The sequence below is a fragment of the Pleurodeles waltl genome, chromosome 5 (assembly GCF_031143425.1).
Source record: "Pleurodeles waltl isolate 20211129_DDA chromosome 5, aPleWal1.hap1.20221129, whole genome shotgun sequence".
NCBI classification, from domain to species: Eukaryota; Metazoa; Chordata; class Amphibia; order Caudata; family Salamandridae; genus Pleurodeles; species Pleurodeles waltl.
The window spans coordinates 780,189,645-780,206,055 of NC_090444.1; the positions used below are offsets into that span (position 1 = coordinate 780,189,645).

General features: G+C 43.1%; 1 protein-coding gene across 43 annotated transcripts in view; it reads right to left on the reverse strand.

Annotated features, from left to right (window-relative positions):
- TRDN (triadin) overlaps positions 1 to 16,411 on the reverse strand; it is a 1,868,677-nt gene that overhangs the window by 1,415,109 nt on the left and 437,157 nt on the right. For 40 of the 43 annotated variants that reach the window (XM_069234794.1, XM_069234791.1, XM_069234779.1 and 37 more), the window contains one exon: positions 13,069 to 13,122. The exons of the other annotated variants lie outside the window; for them this stretch is intronic. In XM_069234794.1, the coding sequence (XP_069090895.1) occupies positions 13,069 to 13,122 (54 nt within the window). The remainder of the gene's footprint in view (positions 1 to 13,068; positions 13,123 to 16,411) is intronic. 43 annotated transcript variants of the gene reach the window in all.

The window sequence follows — 16,411 nt, forward strand, 5'->3', positions numbered from 1 at the left end:
ACGAATTTAGGAGTTTTACACTACCAGGACATGTAAACTACACAGGTACATGTCCTGCCTTTCACCCACACAGCACCCTGCTCTTGGGGTTACCTAGGGCACACATTAGAGGTAACTTATATGTGGAGAAAGGGGAGGTTTAGGCTTGGCAAGTACTTTTAAATGCCAAGCTGAGGTGACAGGGAAACTGCACCCACAGGCCTTGCAATGGCAGGCCTGAGACAAGGTAAAGGGGCTACTTACGTGGGTGGCACAACCAGTGCTGCAGGCCCACTAGTCACATTTAATCTACAGGCCCTAGGAACATATAGTGCACATTACTAGGGACTTATAAGTAAATTAAATAGTCCAATCAGGTATGATCCAAGGTTACCATGTTTAAAGGGAGAGAGCATATGCACTTTAGCACTGGTTAGCAGTGATGAAGTGCGCAGAGTCTAAAAGCCAGCAAAAACAGTGTCCAAAAAGTGGAGGGAGGCAGGCAAAAAGTTAGGGGTGACCACCCTAAGGCTGTCAGGTCTAACATGGGCCAAAGGGTCCAGTTTCTGAGAAGCGTGCCTTCTCCGGTTAAATGGGTTATAAGTAAGTATATTGATGTACATTTATACTGACTGCAGAATATTCACCACCTACTCATTAGGAACGTAATCATACACTGGAGAATGTAGATTTCCTATTAAACCTCCACATCTGCTTACCTTGAAGATACGGTGGTAGTTGATACTGTGCATTCAAACAAGTGTTGATTGATATAAAAAACATCAATATTTTGGTAGAGTACCCATTAAGGCCCTCCTTAAATTTAAAGGCTAAAGTCTGAACCCTGCCTAAACAAGAGGCAAAGGGATTGAATGCAGAGTTTTGTGATAATTGTCAGATTCTCCTATGTTTTTCTCTGATCGATTATGGCAGGTCAAAATGATAAGAATTATCAGGGCAAAAGGCTCCTGAAAAAGGCTAAGTGTGGAATTTGGTGTTTTAAATACTGATTCTGTATGTTACCTCTCATTCTGAAGTTGAAAATTTGTATCAGGTGGTATTTACCACATATGTCTAATATCTCACACAGAAATAGCGACATTATCCACGTGTAATAAAAACCCAACCCTATTTCACCCATGTTGCAATAAAGGACTAAATATGCTTATATGAAAATTAATAGCCAATCCCCGATCTGCTATGTTGGAAAGGATGTTCCACTTCTGACTCTGGTGAAAAAGAAATGGCAAGTGCACAGACCACATTGTTGTTCTAATTGCAGAAAGAAAGGCTACAATTAGATGTTTGATGATGGTGTTTGTCAACCAGTGCTGCAGGTCCACTAGTAGCATTTAATCTACAGGCCCTAGGGCACATATAGTGCACATTACTAGGGACTTATAAGTAAATTAAATAGTCCAATCAGGTATGATCCAAAGTTACCATGTTTAAAAAGGGAGAGGGCATATGCACTTTAGCACTTGTTAGCAGTGGTAAAGTGCGCATAGTCTAAAAGCCAGCAAAATAGGGTCCAAAAAGAGGAGGGAGGCAGGCAAAAAGTTAGGGGTGACCACCCTAAGGCATGTCAGGCCTAACGGTGTTTATAAAAATAAAAATATGGCACTGTCCCTACTGTTCTGCCTCTGCAGGCGTTATGGCATATGCAGTGGTCGTGTGTTTGTCACAACAGACGTGAGGCAAACGTGCTGAAAGTCTATAATTTAAAACTTTATACATTTTCTTCATACTAAGGGGCATATTTATACTCTGTTTGCGCCGGAATTGCGTCGTTTTTTTTTACGCAATTCCGATGCAAAACTAACTTCATATTTATACTTTGGCGTTAGACGCGTCTAGCGCCAAAGTCCATGGAGTTTGCGTCATTTTTTAGCGTGGACACCTACTTTGCGTTAATGATATGCAAGGTAGGCGTTCCCGTCTAAAAAATTTACTCCGAGGCATGTGCGCCGTATTTACACTCCTGGGCAAAATTCACGCCCGGGAGTGGGCAGTTAAAAAAAAATGACGTCCAGCCGCTTTTGCGCCGTTTTTTAGCGCCTGGTCAGGGCAGGCGTTAAGGGACCTGTGGGCTCGGAAGGAGCCCAGAGGTGCCCTCCCATGCCCCCAGGACACCCCCTGCCCCCTGCCACCCTTGCCCACCCCAGGAGGACACCCAAGGCTGGAGGGACCCATCCCAGGGACATTAAGGTAAGTTCAGGTAAGTATTTTTTTTTAATTTGTTTGTGGCATAGGGGGGCCTGACTTGTGCCCCCCTACATGCCACTATGCCCAATGACCATGCCCAGGGGACAGAAGTCCCATGGGCATGGCCATTGGGCAAGAGGGCATGACTCCTGTCTTTGCTAAGACAGGAGTCATTTCAATGGGGGTTGGGAGTCGAAAAAAATGGCGCAAATCGGGTTGAGGTGAAAAATTTGCCTCAGCCTGACTTGCCCCATTTTTTGGCGCCCAAGCTCCATATCCCCCTACGCCGGCGCTGCCTGGTGTACGTCATTTTTTTTCACGCACACCAGGCAGCGCCGGCGGCTAACGCCGGCTAACATCATTGAATAAATACGGCGCCCGCATGGCGCTTCAGAATGGCGTTAGCCGGCGCTAATTTTTTTGGCGCAAAACTGCGTTAGCGCAGTTTTGCGTCAAAAAGTATAAATATGGCCCTAAAAGTGCAAGGCCATTTCTCAGTGTGTCTAGATACCATAAGTGGCAATACAGCATTATACGTTAGATGATATGCAATATCAGCAATCAATTTGTAGATGCATCCAAATAAAGAAGAACCTGTTATTGAGCCTGATTTACTTCGAATTCGCTATGTGTAGGTGTAAATTACTTTAATAAAAATACAGTCTTAGTTCTGAAATGCAGGAGTAAGACAAGAGTACTCTTAGCTTACTCATGGCTTACTCCTGGTATTCAATGTTACACCAAGATAACTAAAACAGCACGTCACAGCAGAATCTTTCTGAATTAGGACCAATGTATTCAGCTGTCCACTCGTTCCCCCATTGTTTTACAACCAAGCTTGATGCTATTACCAATTTCATCGACAATCTCACTCATAAAACCATTTATAAAGCTATGTAGGATGCAAGCCAGTCTAACATTCCAGGCCCAGTTCAAAAAGAGTTTGCTGTGAGTAGGTCTGAATTCATTTTGGAGTATTCCAGATGTTACCACGTAATTCGTGGACTAATCCATATGTGCTCATGGCTTAGTCCTGTAAACTAGGAGTAAATCAGAAGCCTGGAATAAGTTCATTGCTTGGACCTAGAACTCAGGAGTAAGGCATGAGAACGCCAAAGGGAAGTTACAGTAAATTAATTGTGACCGGACCCAAATATATTGAATACAATGTTTGATGCAAGTACGTGTCTACAAAACGAACTATTTCCCGATAAACTGATTTCGACCCTGGATATTACAAAATAATAGAATCACTTTGCAGTGACAACTTTAGCCTATCAATGGTATCAAAATATATCCCCGAGGCCTTGTCTTATAATTTCTTGCACATGTAAGTGAAACTCGCATCTGCAGAAGGTTATATATGCCCTTGCGAATGACAAAGCATAAATCACAGATTGAGAGTAAGTGCAATTTACACAACTTGCTATGTTGGAAGAATTGATGGTTGAACCGAATTTCATTAGTGCTAAATGTGGTGGCTTTGCACAGAAAAATTAGTGCTCCCACTGAAGTGGCATGAGACGTGTTTAGGATAAATGTATGTGAACTATGGGTCGTTGAGGGTAGCAGCTGCTACCAATGGATTGCCTCCTTGTACACCTAGCACATCCCTTGCTACCCTTGGTAACAAGTTTAATGAATGTAGTGCAAGAAGAGAAAGAAAAGAGGATTCCAAGAGCCTCGTTTACGTTTGGTAGTTTCTGATATTTGCTGCTCGCCCATGCCCTTTGAAGGAAACAGAAAACTGGCAACGGGCTAAGTCTAAGAAAAGTGGTGAATCTTGTGATATCAACTGTGGTAAAAGGAAGCATGTCACTTCTGCGACGTCTGGTACGTGAATGAATTGACATCAATACCTAGGAAGCATGATGCCACTTCTGCTATGGCTGGTGCTTGAGAGAATGAGATGTACACCCATAAAGGTGGGTATTCACAAAGCAGGCAACAGACTTTCACGTCTTTCAGATCTATTCTTATGTTTACAACTGGTAGAAAAAGTGATGTAATTAGTACGGGAATAGAGCACGACATTCATTTATTCAGGTAGAGTAGGGGTGGTACTGCATAAGAAAAAAATAGATGCTCCATGTGATAAAGAAAGTAAATATGCAGTTGTGGATTCAGCCTACGACTGCATTCCCTCTCTGCATGATAGGCACCTGCCAGAGCTACCATAGAAGTTGCAGAGTCTCCTATATACACAAATCATCTTTGTGACTTACAAAATCTAGAAACCCCTTGCTATCTGAGGTGTGTTGCAGCTCAATTTCTGTTCACTTCATTTTCATGTGAACTGACCGCACAACATTTAAGGGCTCATTTACAAGAAACTGGCGCATCGTGATCAATGCAACAGTTTTCTTGCGCCGCCCTGTAGGAGGCTGGCCTGGCTTGTAGTGGGTACCAGAGGTACTTACACCTTGTGCCAGGTCCAGTTATCCCTTATTAGTGTAGAAGAGGTGTTTCTAGCAGCTTAGGCTGATAGAAGGTAGCTATAGCAGAGCATCTTAGGCTGAACTAGGAGACATGCAAAGCTCCTACTATACCACTGGTGTCATATGCACAATATCATAAGAAAACACAATACACAGATATACTAAAAATAAAGGTACTTTATTTTTATGACAATATGCTAAAAGTATCTCAGTGAGTACCCTCAGTATGAGGATGCCATATATACACAAGATATATGTACACAATACCAAAATTATGCAGTAATAGCAAAAGGAAGTAATGCAAGCAGTGTAAAGTTACAATAGATTGCAATAGGAGCACATAGGTATAGGGGCAACACAAACCATATACTCAAAAGTGGAATGCGAACCACGAATGGACCCCAAACCTATGTGAGCTTGTAGAGGGTCGCTGGGACTGTAAGAAAACAGTGAGGGTTAGAAAAATAGCCCACCCCAAGACCCTGTAAGGTAGGTGTAAAGTGCACCTACAACCCCCAGAGAGCACAGAAGTCGTGATAGTGGGATTCTGCAAGGACAACCAACACCAGCAAAGCAACAACAGTGGATTTCTGGACCTGAGTACCTGTAAGTCAAGGGGACCAAGTCCAAGAGTCGTGACAGTGTCGAGAGTGGGCAGGAGCCCAGGAAATGCCAGCTGAGGGTACAACGAAGCTGCCACCAGTTGGAAGAAGCTTGGTGTTTTGCAAGAACGAAGAGGACTAGGAACTTCCCCTTTGGAGGATGGATGTCCCATGTCGTGAAGAGTCTTTCAGAGGCGTTCCCACACAGAAAGACTGCAAACAAGCCTTGCTAGCTGCAAGGGTCGCGGTTAGGGTTTTTGGATGGTGCTGTGGCCCAGAAGGGACCAGGATGTCACCACTTGGATGAGGAGACAGAGGGGGCGCCCAGCAAGTCAGGGCGCCCTCATAGAAGCAGGCAGCACCCACAGAAGTACTGGATCAGGCACTTAGAAGAGGAGTGAACCGGAGTCCACCCAAAGTCAGAAAAAGGGAGTCCCACGACGGAGGACAACTCAGAAGTTTGTGCACTGCAGGTTAGAATGTCGGGGACCCAGGCTTGGCTGTGTATGAAGGAAATCCTGTAAGAGAGCACAGGAGCCGGAGCAGCTGCAAATCACGTGGTACCCAGCAATGCAGTCTAGCGTGGGGAGGCAAGGGCTTACCTCCACCAAACTTGGACTGAAGAGTCACTGGACTGTGGGAGTCACTTGGACAGAGTTGCTGAGTTCCAGGGACCACGCTCGTCGTGCTGAGAGGGGACCCAGAGGACCGGTGATGCAGTCTTTTGTTGCCTGCGGTTGCAGGGGGAAGATTCCGTCGACCCACTGGAGATTTCTTCAGAGCTCCTGGTACAAGAAGGAGGCAGGCTACCCCTAGAGCATGCACCACCAGGAAACAGTCGTCTTTGCTACTTTGTTGCAGTTTCGCAGGAGTCCTGAGCAGTCAGCGGTCGATCCTTTGGCAGAATGTGAAGAGGGAGATGCAGAGGAACTCTGGTGAGCTCTTGCATTCGGTATCTGAAGAATTCCCCAAAGCAGAGACCCTAAATAGCCAGAAAAGGAGGTTTGGCTACCTAGGAAGGAGGATAGGCTAGTAAGAAAGGTAAGAGCCTATCAGAAGGAGTCTCTGACGTCACCTGCTGGCACTGGCCACTCAGAGCAGTCCAGTGTGCCAGCAACACCTCTGTTTCCAAGATGGCAGAGGTCTGGGGCACACTGGAGGAGCTCTGGGCACCTCCCCTGGGAGGTGCAGGTCAGGGGAGTGGTCACTCCCCTTTCCTTTGTCCAGTTTCGCGCCAGAGCAGGGCTGTGGGATCCCTAAACCAGTTTAGACTGGCATATGCAGAGATGGGCAGCATCTGTGCTCATCAAAGCATTTCCAGAGGCTGGGAGAGGCTACTCCTCCCCAGCCATCACACCTATTTCCAAACGGAGAGGGTGTCACACCCTCTCTCAGAGGAAATCCTTTGTTCTGCCTTCCTGGGCCAGGGCTGCCTGGACCCCAGGAGGGCAGAAACCTGTCTGAGGGGTTGGCAGCAGCAGCAGCTGCAGTGGAGACCCCGGAAAGGCAGTTTGGCAGTACCCGGGTTCTGTGCTAGAAACCCGGGGGATCATGGAATTGGGTCCCCAATGCCAGAATGGCACTGGGGTGACAATTCCATGATCTTAGACATGTTACATGGCCATGTTCGGAGTTACCATTGTGACGCTATACATAGGTAGTGACCCATATATAGTGCACGCATGAAATGGTGTCACCGCACTCACAAAGTCCGGGGAATTTGCCCTGGACGATGTGGGGGCACCTTGGCTAGTGCCAGGGTGCCCACACACTAAGTAACTTTGGACCCAACCTTCAACAGGTGAAGGTTAGACATATAGGTGACTTATAAGTTACTTAAGTGCAGTGGTAAATGGCTGTGAAATAACGTGGACGTTATTTCACTCAGGCTGCACTGGCAGGCCTGTGTAAAATAGTCAGATCTCCCTATGGGTGGCAAAAGAAATGCTGCAGCCCATAGGGATCTCCTGGAAACCCAATACCCTGGGTACCTCAGTACCATATACTAGGGAATTATAAGGGTGTTCCAGTATGCCAATGTGAATTGGTGAAATTGGTCACTAGCCTGTTAGTGACAATTTGGAAAGCAGAGAGAGCATAACCACTGAGGTTCTGGTTAGCAGAGCCTCAGTGAGACAGTTAGTCATCACACAGGGAACACATACAGGGCACATACTTATGAGCACTGGGGTCCTGGCTAGCAGGATCCCAGTGACACATAACAACCATACTTACAACATAGGGTTTTCACTATGAACACTGGGCCCTGGCTAGCAGGATCCCAGTGAGACAGTGAAAACACCCTTGCATATACTCACAAACAGGCCAAAAGTGGGGGTAACAAGGCTAGAAAGAGGCTACTTTCTCACACGCCCTCTGCCCCCTAACGATGCCATGGGAGCGCTGTATTTACCAGACAGTGCTCCATGGCGCAAAAGTGTCCACAACAGTGTCAGAGATCCTGACGCTGTTGTGGCGCTAAACCTCAACATTGCTGGACTATGGTCAAAATTTTGACACAGGTATAATGTGGCACAAGGTTTTACAAACTGGCGCAATGGTGACATTGCACCAGTTTGTAAATATGGCGTGGGTGAGGGATCAGTTTTGCGCCACCTTAGCGTTAAAAAAAAAAATGCTAAGGCGGCGCAAAATCGTTCTAACTGAGACCTCAAGAGTTAAACACTTCAAAACTGCATTTGGAGGAAAATAACAACTATTTTACCATTGAATCACCATACTTGAATGGTCAACTGTCTAGTTAAGTACCCAGTAAACATAAACATGGTGTCATATAACAAATCAAAAATTAAAAAGAAGTGACCCAACAAATTCAAACTTTTTTAGAGATCCTATGGTATTCATTCATAAATGATGTAAGATGCAATATACATAGGTTCTTCCTGAAATTATGAGTTTAAGTTTAAGAGTGAACAAGAGCCTCTCTCACTTATACTTAAGGGCAAGTACTTTGTTAACAAGAACCTGAGGCCCATATTGATACTTTTTGACGCAAAACTGCGCTAACGCAGTTTTGCGTCAAATAAATTAGCGCCGGCTAACACCATTCTGAATCGCCATGCGGGTGCCGTATTTATTGAATGACGTTAGCCGGCGTTAGCCGCCAGCGCCGTCTGGTGTGCGTTAAAAAAAACGACGTATACCAGGCAGCGCCGGCGTAGGGGGATATGGGGCTTGGGCGTCAAGAAATGGGGCAAGTCAGGTTGAGGCAATTTTTTCGCCTCAACCCGATTTGCGCCATTTGTTTTCACTCCCAACCCCCATAGCAAAGACAGGAGTCATGCCCCCTTGCCCAATGGCCATGCCCAGGGGACTTCTGTCCCCTGGGCATGGTCATTGGGCATAGTGGCATGTAGGGGGGCACAAATCAGGCCCCCCTATGCCACAAAAAAAAACACTTACCTGAACTTACCTTAATGTCCCTGGGATGGGTCCCTCCAGCCTTGGTTGTCCTCCTAGGGTGGGCAAGGGTGACAGGGGGTGTCCCTGGGGGCATGGGAGGGCACCTCTGGGCTCCTTCAGAGCCCACAGGTCCCTTAACGCCTGCCTTTTGCAGGCGCAAAAAAACGGCTCAAAAGTGGCCGTATGTCATTTTTTTTGACCCGCCCACTCCCGGGCGTGAATTTTGCCCGGGAGTATAAATCCGACGCACATGCCTCGGAGTCGATTTTTTAGACTGGAACGCCTACCTTGCATATAATTAACGCAAAGTAGGTGTCCACGCTAAAAAATGACGCAAACTCCATGGACTTTGGCGCTAGACGCGTCTAACGCCAAACTATAAATATGGAGTTAGTTTTGCGTCGGAATTGCGTCAAAAAAAACGACGCAATTCCGGCGCAAACGGAGTATGAATATGCCCCTTAATTTTTAGAATGGAACTAAAGTCTACTCATCCAATAATTGTACAATAATAAAATGGAATAATGAAGTCATGAAATGTTATCAAACATTTACAATGGCGTACTCCTTTTGTGTGGAAACTATGACATTAACAGCCAATTGTGGTGATTAGAGTACCAGATCTTTACGCTTAGTGTTCCAAACATTAGCCATGCATTGACTAAGTCTATGGAGTCTGACACAGACGCTAGACTAAAGTGCGATCCATGGCATGGTAAGCCGTACAAAGAAGTAAAATTTAAATTGCTATCTGCTATCTGTTGAGAGAACTGGGCAGATATGGTTGCATCTTGCATATATTACAATGCATTTTTAGAAAGTAAGGAATGTCTTCAGGAATTGAATCAATGGTCCGACCTACTTAATGCCTCAAAGTGTAGGCACATAGTAGCACATGGCAGTCTTTTTCATTCCAATAGATACATACCTAATGTCATAGGAATGTGTGCACATTTCCTAGTGCTATATAATGAAGCCTCTGTGGGGAGGTTGTCTCTTAAAACAAAAGCTGAAAGATCAATAATAATGGCACATACTGTATGTTAAATGTCCCTCTGAAGATCTCTGTGGTGATCAGATGAGACAGAAACTAGCCATAGGGCCTTCTAAACCTTAGATATCGGGTCGTTATGCAATTTAATTTTCATTACAGTGGCACAGGGAGCCTGTATTCCGAATCATGGCTTAAATACGAAATTGTCCTTGTTTTTAGGAAGGGATCTCATATTAATTAAAACATTAAATTATAGACCAATAATTTTAATTGATGGATTACAAAACTTTATTTTTTCAAAATGTTACTTATCAAACTAGAACAATAATGTGAATAGTCCCACATACTTTCCTATTTGTAAGTAGAACTTAAGGAGAACACCAGCACTGTCAACCATGTTTTTACACTCAATCTCTTTCTGTGGAAGTATGTTTCTGTAAAAACAGATTCTATATATGTGACTCTGCTAGATCTCAAATATGCTTTGACCACAATCCCCCACATTGCACTGAGAAGTGTGCTCCACCATAACGGCCTATCTGAAAATCCTCTTAATTTAATTAATGCTTGCATAAAATATTTTGGTTGGTTAATATATAGTCTAAATGATGAGCTTGAACAACCAGTCCTGGTCAAGCATGAATACTAACTCCTATGCCACTTATAATTTACGCAATTGAAGTTATTCACCACGCAATAATTGCCAGACTGGCTCTTCTGTGTTTGTTGGTTTCAAAGTTTGTATGGTACTTCTCTCATGTGACAGCCACTTAATCTCAAAAAGTGCCTCAAAAATGTTCTGAAATGTTTTTCATAGCTTTGTGAGTTGTGAGGCTTGCCCATGAACCAATAAAAACAAAGCTTCTGGCCTATAATCAACTTACATCTTTTAAGCAGACTTTGTGTAAGTATAGAGAAGATGAGTTTGAAGAGGGTCTACATTTTTACTTGTGGGTTAGGTTGGTCTCCAATGCACTTGTCCGAAAACGGGAGGGCAGAAGATTGTTTGTGTTGCTTCATAGGGCCAATGTTAGATGGGGTTTTGTTAAGAGCCCAGCTCATACTTTATCTTTTCCTGTTATTGAGATCTATGAGGCAAACATCCAATCAGAGTTTTTCAATTGTTTGAAGTGTTGACAATATTCCAAGATTAAGACCACTAATATATTGGGCTCATGCAGGGATGAAGTCGACCCTAAGCCCTATAAAGAAGTACTATGCAAAAACATGGACATTAGATCTGATCTATGTTTGAAATACAGGGTATTACTTGTCTTTGCAATCCTCAAAATTCTATAAATGTTTCACCTTTTGGCCTAATAAAGCAGCTCTATTGGGTCACTGTTGCACACAACATCGGAAGAGAGGCTTCACAGTGTGGCCTGATTGTGGCTGTCTTATCTTTAAAACCTTTTCATTCTTTGGAAACTCTTTAGATAAGATTGAACCACAACTGGCTAAGAACTTGTTTCCAATATTTTAAACTTCTTTCCTTAATCTTTTTCCAATAAAATAGATGTTATATATTAGAATGTGCATGCCTTTGACCTATCTCTTGCGTGCGCCGTGTGTGATACAATGATGTCCACATCCCCCCGCACACACAGTACAGTATAGCAGTCTTACAATACAAAGGCAGCAAAAAGTGAATAGTACAAATTCTTATTCTAGCAGAATGTTCATTTTGAAGTATTGTTGGTAAGCACTCCTCATACATATAAGGTCTTTATTCTGGTGCTAAAGAACCAGTCATCTGAATGTCCAATTTTTCATTTTTTTATGTTGTGTGTAATATGTGTTTTTTATGTTCTCTCCCTTTATGTACTTTTTTAGACTGATCCTGTGGATGCTTACCATGTTTGTTCAAATCGTGTCTCACAATTTTGTAATTGTGAACATTCCTTTACATTAAAAAAAGGCTTTCTTCAATTCGATTCTCTTTCACCTTTCTTGTCATTTTCTGATTTTTTTCATTTAGTAGTTACATTATAGCCACTGTCTACTATGATGATTCAGTAGTAAGAGGGGATAACTTGTTTTCTCTGTGCCACAGGGAAGTTTCCAGTAAAAAGCTAGTGGTGACAAAGTGCAAATAAATATGAGAAAAATGGGTGGTATCACTGCAATTGTTTTGTACTCCTCATCATTTTTTTTAAAGGTGCATAAATTTGTGAAGTCTATTGACTAAAAACTTTGCAATTATTTTATTAAACCATATGTTGTTAAAGGTAAGGCTTGAAAATATATATATATTTTTTAATGAGGGTCAGGTTTTGCTGTTACGACTACCATCAGTGGCCATAACGAGCTACGAAGTGCAGTGCATTTACTGCTGCCTGCCTGTGTGTACCCTCTATCTCACCGTGCCCCTAACATCATTGCCTGCAGTATTGTCTCTGACTCCAGCCTTCCAAGGTCCTGGTGGGTCACTCCCACCTCCCACTGTTCCAGCCCCTCATTTAGACATACCTCTCACATCCTCCCACACCATGCCTTGATGAGTTCCATTCACCCATCCATTACAGCAGAGGCTTCCTGCGCCAGGGAAACAGCAAAGATATGTAAGCTGTGGCATTTGTGAAGTTTTGATATTCTAATAGCTTTACATATAAAGGTTTCACCTAGGTCACCCTATTTATTTCCCTAGGGACTCTAATTCTAATGCATGCTCTTTTTAAACAAATGTACTTAATGGGATAAAGTAGAGTGACGATGCAGTGGCACTAGGGACTCTTAAATATGCCCCTTAGTATTTGTTCACCAGCTAAGATAACTGAGTAAACGTAAGAGGTATGCAGTAACAATGCAGACAACATCATTCCCAATGGAGTTGATATCATGTTTAGCAGCCTGATGCGGAGCTACTTGGGAGCTGAAATGGGAGCCTGAACATTCACTTCAAATGTCCTAGTAAAATGATCCATTAATACTGAATGTGAAAGTACAGAAACACGGTTTGATTTTTGTGGGTGCAATATTACTACATCTTTTATCAGAATGAGATAAACACAGTAATGCTAAAATCATTCCCACCTGATCCAGGCGAATCTCAGAATGTTCGATTTTACTCCTCACACATTTCAGTTTTGCCTGTTCATATTTGAGAGGCGAAGATCACTGCATCATACAATAATTTAACAAACATTTCAATCTAGATCCGGTGCCTGAATCGAGATTACTGGCTCATCAATATCAAGTTCCATTTTGCAAAAATGATTTTGAGTATTGTAGATATAGCATGGTTGTCTATGAAAAATGCACAGCCTGTGAGTGGGAATGTTGTGCGTGCAGTAGACTACATCAATTGTTGTTTCTGAGATCTTTCTTGTTATTTGTTTGTTTCTCTTTTATGATGATGTTCACCTAACAGCCAAAATGTTTTTAGACAAATGTATTGTTGAAAACATGAAGCGAAAGAAACATTTACCTTTTAGTGATGATTTCTTTTCATGTTCTTCTCTGTCTTTTTTTTCTTTGTGTACTACCGTAACAGAAATAAATAGATTAAAAGTTCGAAGTCAGCGTTCAGTAATATGAAAAATGTGTTTAATAATGACTGACAACAGTTCATACCGAACTTATGTTTTGGTGCAGCATATTATTGTGGACACTTAAGAGCAAATTTTGAACCGCCTTGCACAGCTGCTGCATCACTTTTTACCATGCTCTGGAGGCACATTGTGCAGATCCATATCTACGAGACCACGCAAAACCACTTTGTATTACTTTTCTTGCCTCGTCCATTAGTTGAAAGGCAATGCAGCGGACGTCGCTGCGTTGCCTTACAATGCGTCAAGGAGGTGTTCCATTGGCGTTGCGGTGGGTGTCCCCATGCAACACCCATGGGTTTTGACTCATTCCCAGAGTTACAAGAAACTGTAAACCTGGTAATGCATCAAAAGTGTTGTCTCCCCAGGGCAGGTGCAACGAGAAGAAGTATCATTATTTCCCCTCCTTGTTTCCTCTTTCTATGTGTGCTGCAGAATGCAGCACACATATAAAGATTGAAAAGCTTCTCTGGATTGTTTTTGTTCAGGAAGATGCCCCTTCCTGCACAAAAACAATCCTGCCAACAACGCAGACACCCTTGCATCATGGTGCAAGGATGCCTGCGTTGGTGCTAGGCAGTAAACTGTGTGCTAGAGCAGGGGGAAACAACAGAAATACATTGTATCTTGTAAACATGGTGCATTTCTGCCCTTTCGAATTGGCATAGGGCAGAGCAGCAGAAAGACGTGTGGTGCTGCCCTGCATCAATCACTTGAAAGTATGCCCATTAATGCGTTTAAAAGGGTGAACCAGTTGCTCCGTGCCCAATGTTGAGACTGCAGCTATATCTATCTTCCACTTACGTTTTTTCCGATTTATTAGTGTCTGTGTTGATCAGTATTTGATGAAATTGATTTTATTCCAGAAAAGGCAGTTTTATAACATTTAAGTAGAGAGATGCTGTCAATAGTAGCATTTTGAAGCTCTGCTACCATGAGCTCAGGTGCATGTACACCAAGAGCACACAAAACACACAATTGTAAACTACACACAAGAGATGGGAGGGAATATTCCAAGGTTTGATTTGCCTTGAAAGTTAAGAAACACTGACAAAAAAGTATGTTTCTGGGCATTCCTTAACTCTGACCCTTTCCACCACTGAAATGGTAGGACATTACTGAAGCTCTTTCAGCACAGACACAGAAAGGATCACCCACATATTCACTGAGGGATTTTGGGAAGGGCTTTCTCTATGGAGAAAAAGGTGTTGTACAGTGTTGGGGGGGGGGGTATTTGCACAGGAGGCTACATTAATCTGTATATAGTATTATGGTAAGTAGAATTCTGTACAATATGAATAGGGGCCCATGGGTATTGTTACATGACATTCTGAGAAAGAAGCCTCAAAACTTCCACCGAGCACAGCTTTTACATTTTTATTGGTAAATCAGTCCCAGTTTTTGGAGAGCAATGGAAAATTCCTCCAGTTCCAATGTTGAGGAGTGTAGATGTATGGTGCATTGATTTCTTGTGGCTGTGCGGAGCCACTGCTAAGGCTCATCATCGCACTGTGGAGAGATGATGTGCCCTGTGGTTATTGGTGTGCAAGTTTCCTCTTAATGATTTTACCAGACAAAAACCTGCACATCTACAAATGTAAACCAGTGTTGCAAAAAGCACAACAGGCAGAAATTGTTCTGTAAATATACATTTTCCATATTCTTCCTCTTTTTTGGATTGCTATCTCAGACAAGGAAGCATCTACCAAAACTAGTTAATATCACACACTAATAAAGTTGCATTTTCTAGGTGTGATGAATACTACCCCTTATGGTACATCTCTCATATTTCTACGAAAAGGTAGCCTTAGGTTTTCTGACTCCAGAACAAACCCTTGTCTGCACAGGTCCTCAAATTTTGAATTATTTGGAATTTACTTTGTGTTGTAATTTCCATGCTTGATGAAGTGCAACCCCTCATTCAATTTCAGCAGGTTAAACATGTTAGGATGCAACAGGGAAAAAGATATAGCATTTGTCATGACATCCATATTTTTTTCTGGTAAGGATCAAAATCCGCATGTTATACTACAAAAACTTGATAAAGGTGTAATTAATTGTATCCAATAAATTCGGAAGCATGGGAGTCAGATTTCATAGGTGCGATAAATAGCACTTTACCTCCAGACATTCGCAATCAGGGCCTTTCTATTTAAGTCAAGAAGACAATCATTATAATCCCAGGGCTAAGTTCTGATCCTTAGGCAAACAGAAGAATGCAAAGGGATCGAAATTACAAGTGGTGTGATGGTTATCACACCTTTTCAATTTTCCACTGATAGATTCAAAAAAGGCAAACATGCTGAAATTTGTTAGGGAAAGCGGACCATGAAAAGGAAAAGCATGCAGAATTTGGGGCCAGATGTAGGAAAGGATTTGCAACTCGCAAACGGCAAAAACTGCCGTTTGCGAGTTGCAAATCGCATTTTCCTATGCAGAAATGCATTCTGCGAATCGGACCGACTCGCAAAATGTATTTCAGAATCGCAAATAGGAAGGGGTGTTCCCTTCCTATTTGCGTTTCCTAGTGGTATGCAATACCATTTGCGACCGCATATGCGGTCGCAAATGGTGTTGCAGTTACCATCCACTTCAAGTGGATGGTAACCCACTCGCAAATTGGAAGGGGTCCCCATGGGACCCCTTCCAGTTTGTGACTGGACCCCAAAAATTTTTTTCAGGGCAGGGAGTGGTCCAAGGGACCACTCCCTGCCCTGAAAAAATACCGAAACTAAAGGTTTCGGTTTTTATTTTAAGTGCAGCTCGTTTTCCTTTAAGGAAAACGGGCTACACTTAAAAAATAAAACTGCTTTATTTAAAGCAGGCACAAACACGGAGGTCTGCTGACTACAGCAGGCCTCCATGTTTGCGAGTGCCCATAGTCGGTATGGGGCCGCAATCTGCGACCCACCTCATGAATATTCATGAGGTGGGTCATTGCGACCCCATACCGACTCGCAGACGGTGTCTGAGACACCGTTCTGCATAACATTTTGCGAGTTGCAAATAGCGAGTCGCTATGACTCGCTATTTACAACTCGCAAAATGTTTATTTGCTACATCTGGCCCTTGGTGTGTTAAATACCGATTCTGAAGCTATGCTTCATGTCAAGTTGAAAATGCGGTCTAACCTTCACTTATTTATTACCTCACCCTGGGAAAGTGGTATTTACCAGGTGTGGTAAGTAAGTACTCCACCCTGTTCGACCCAACTTGTATTGA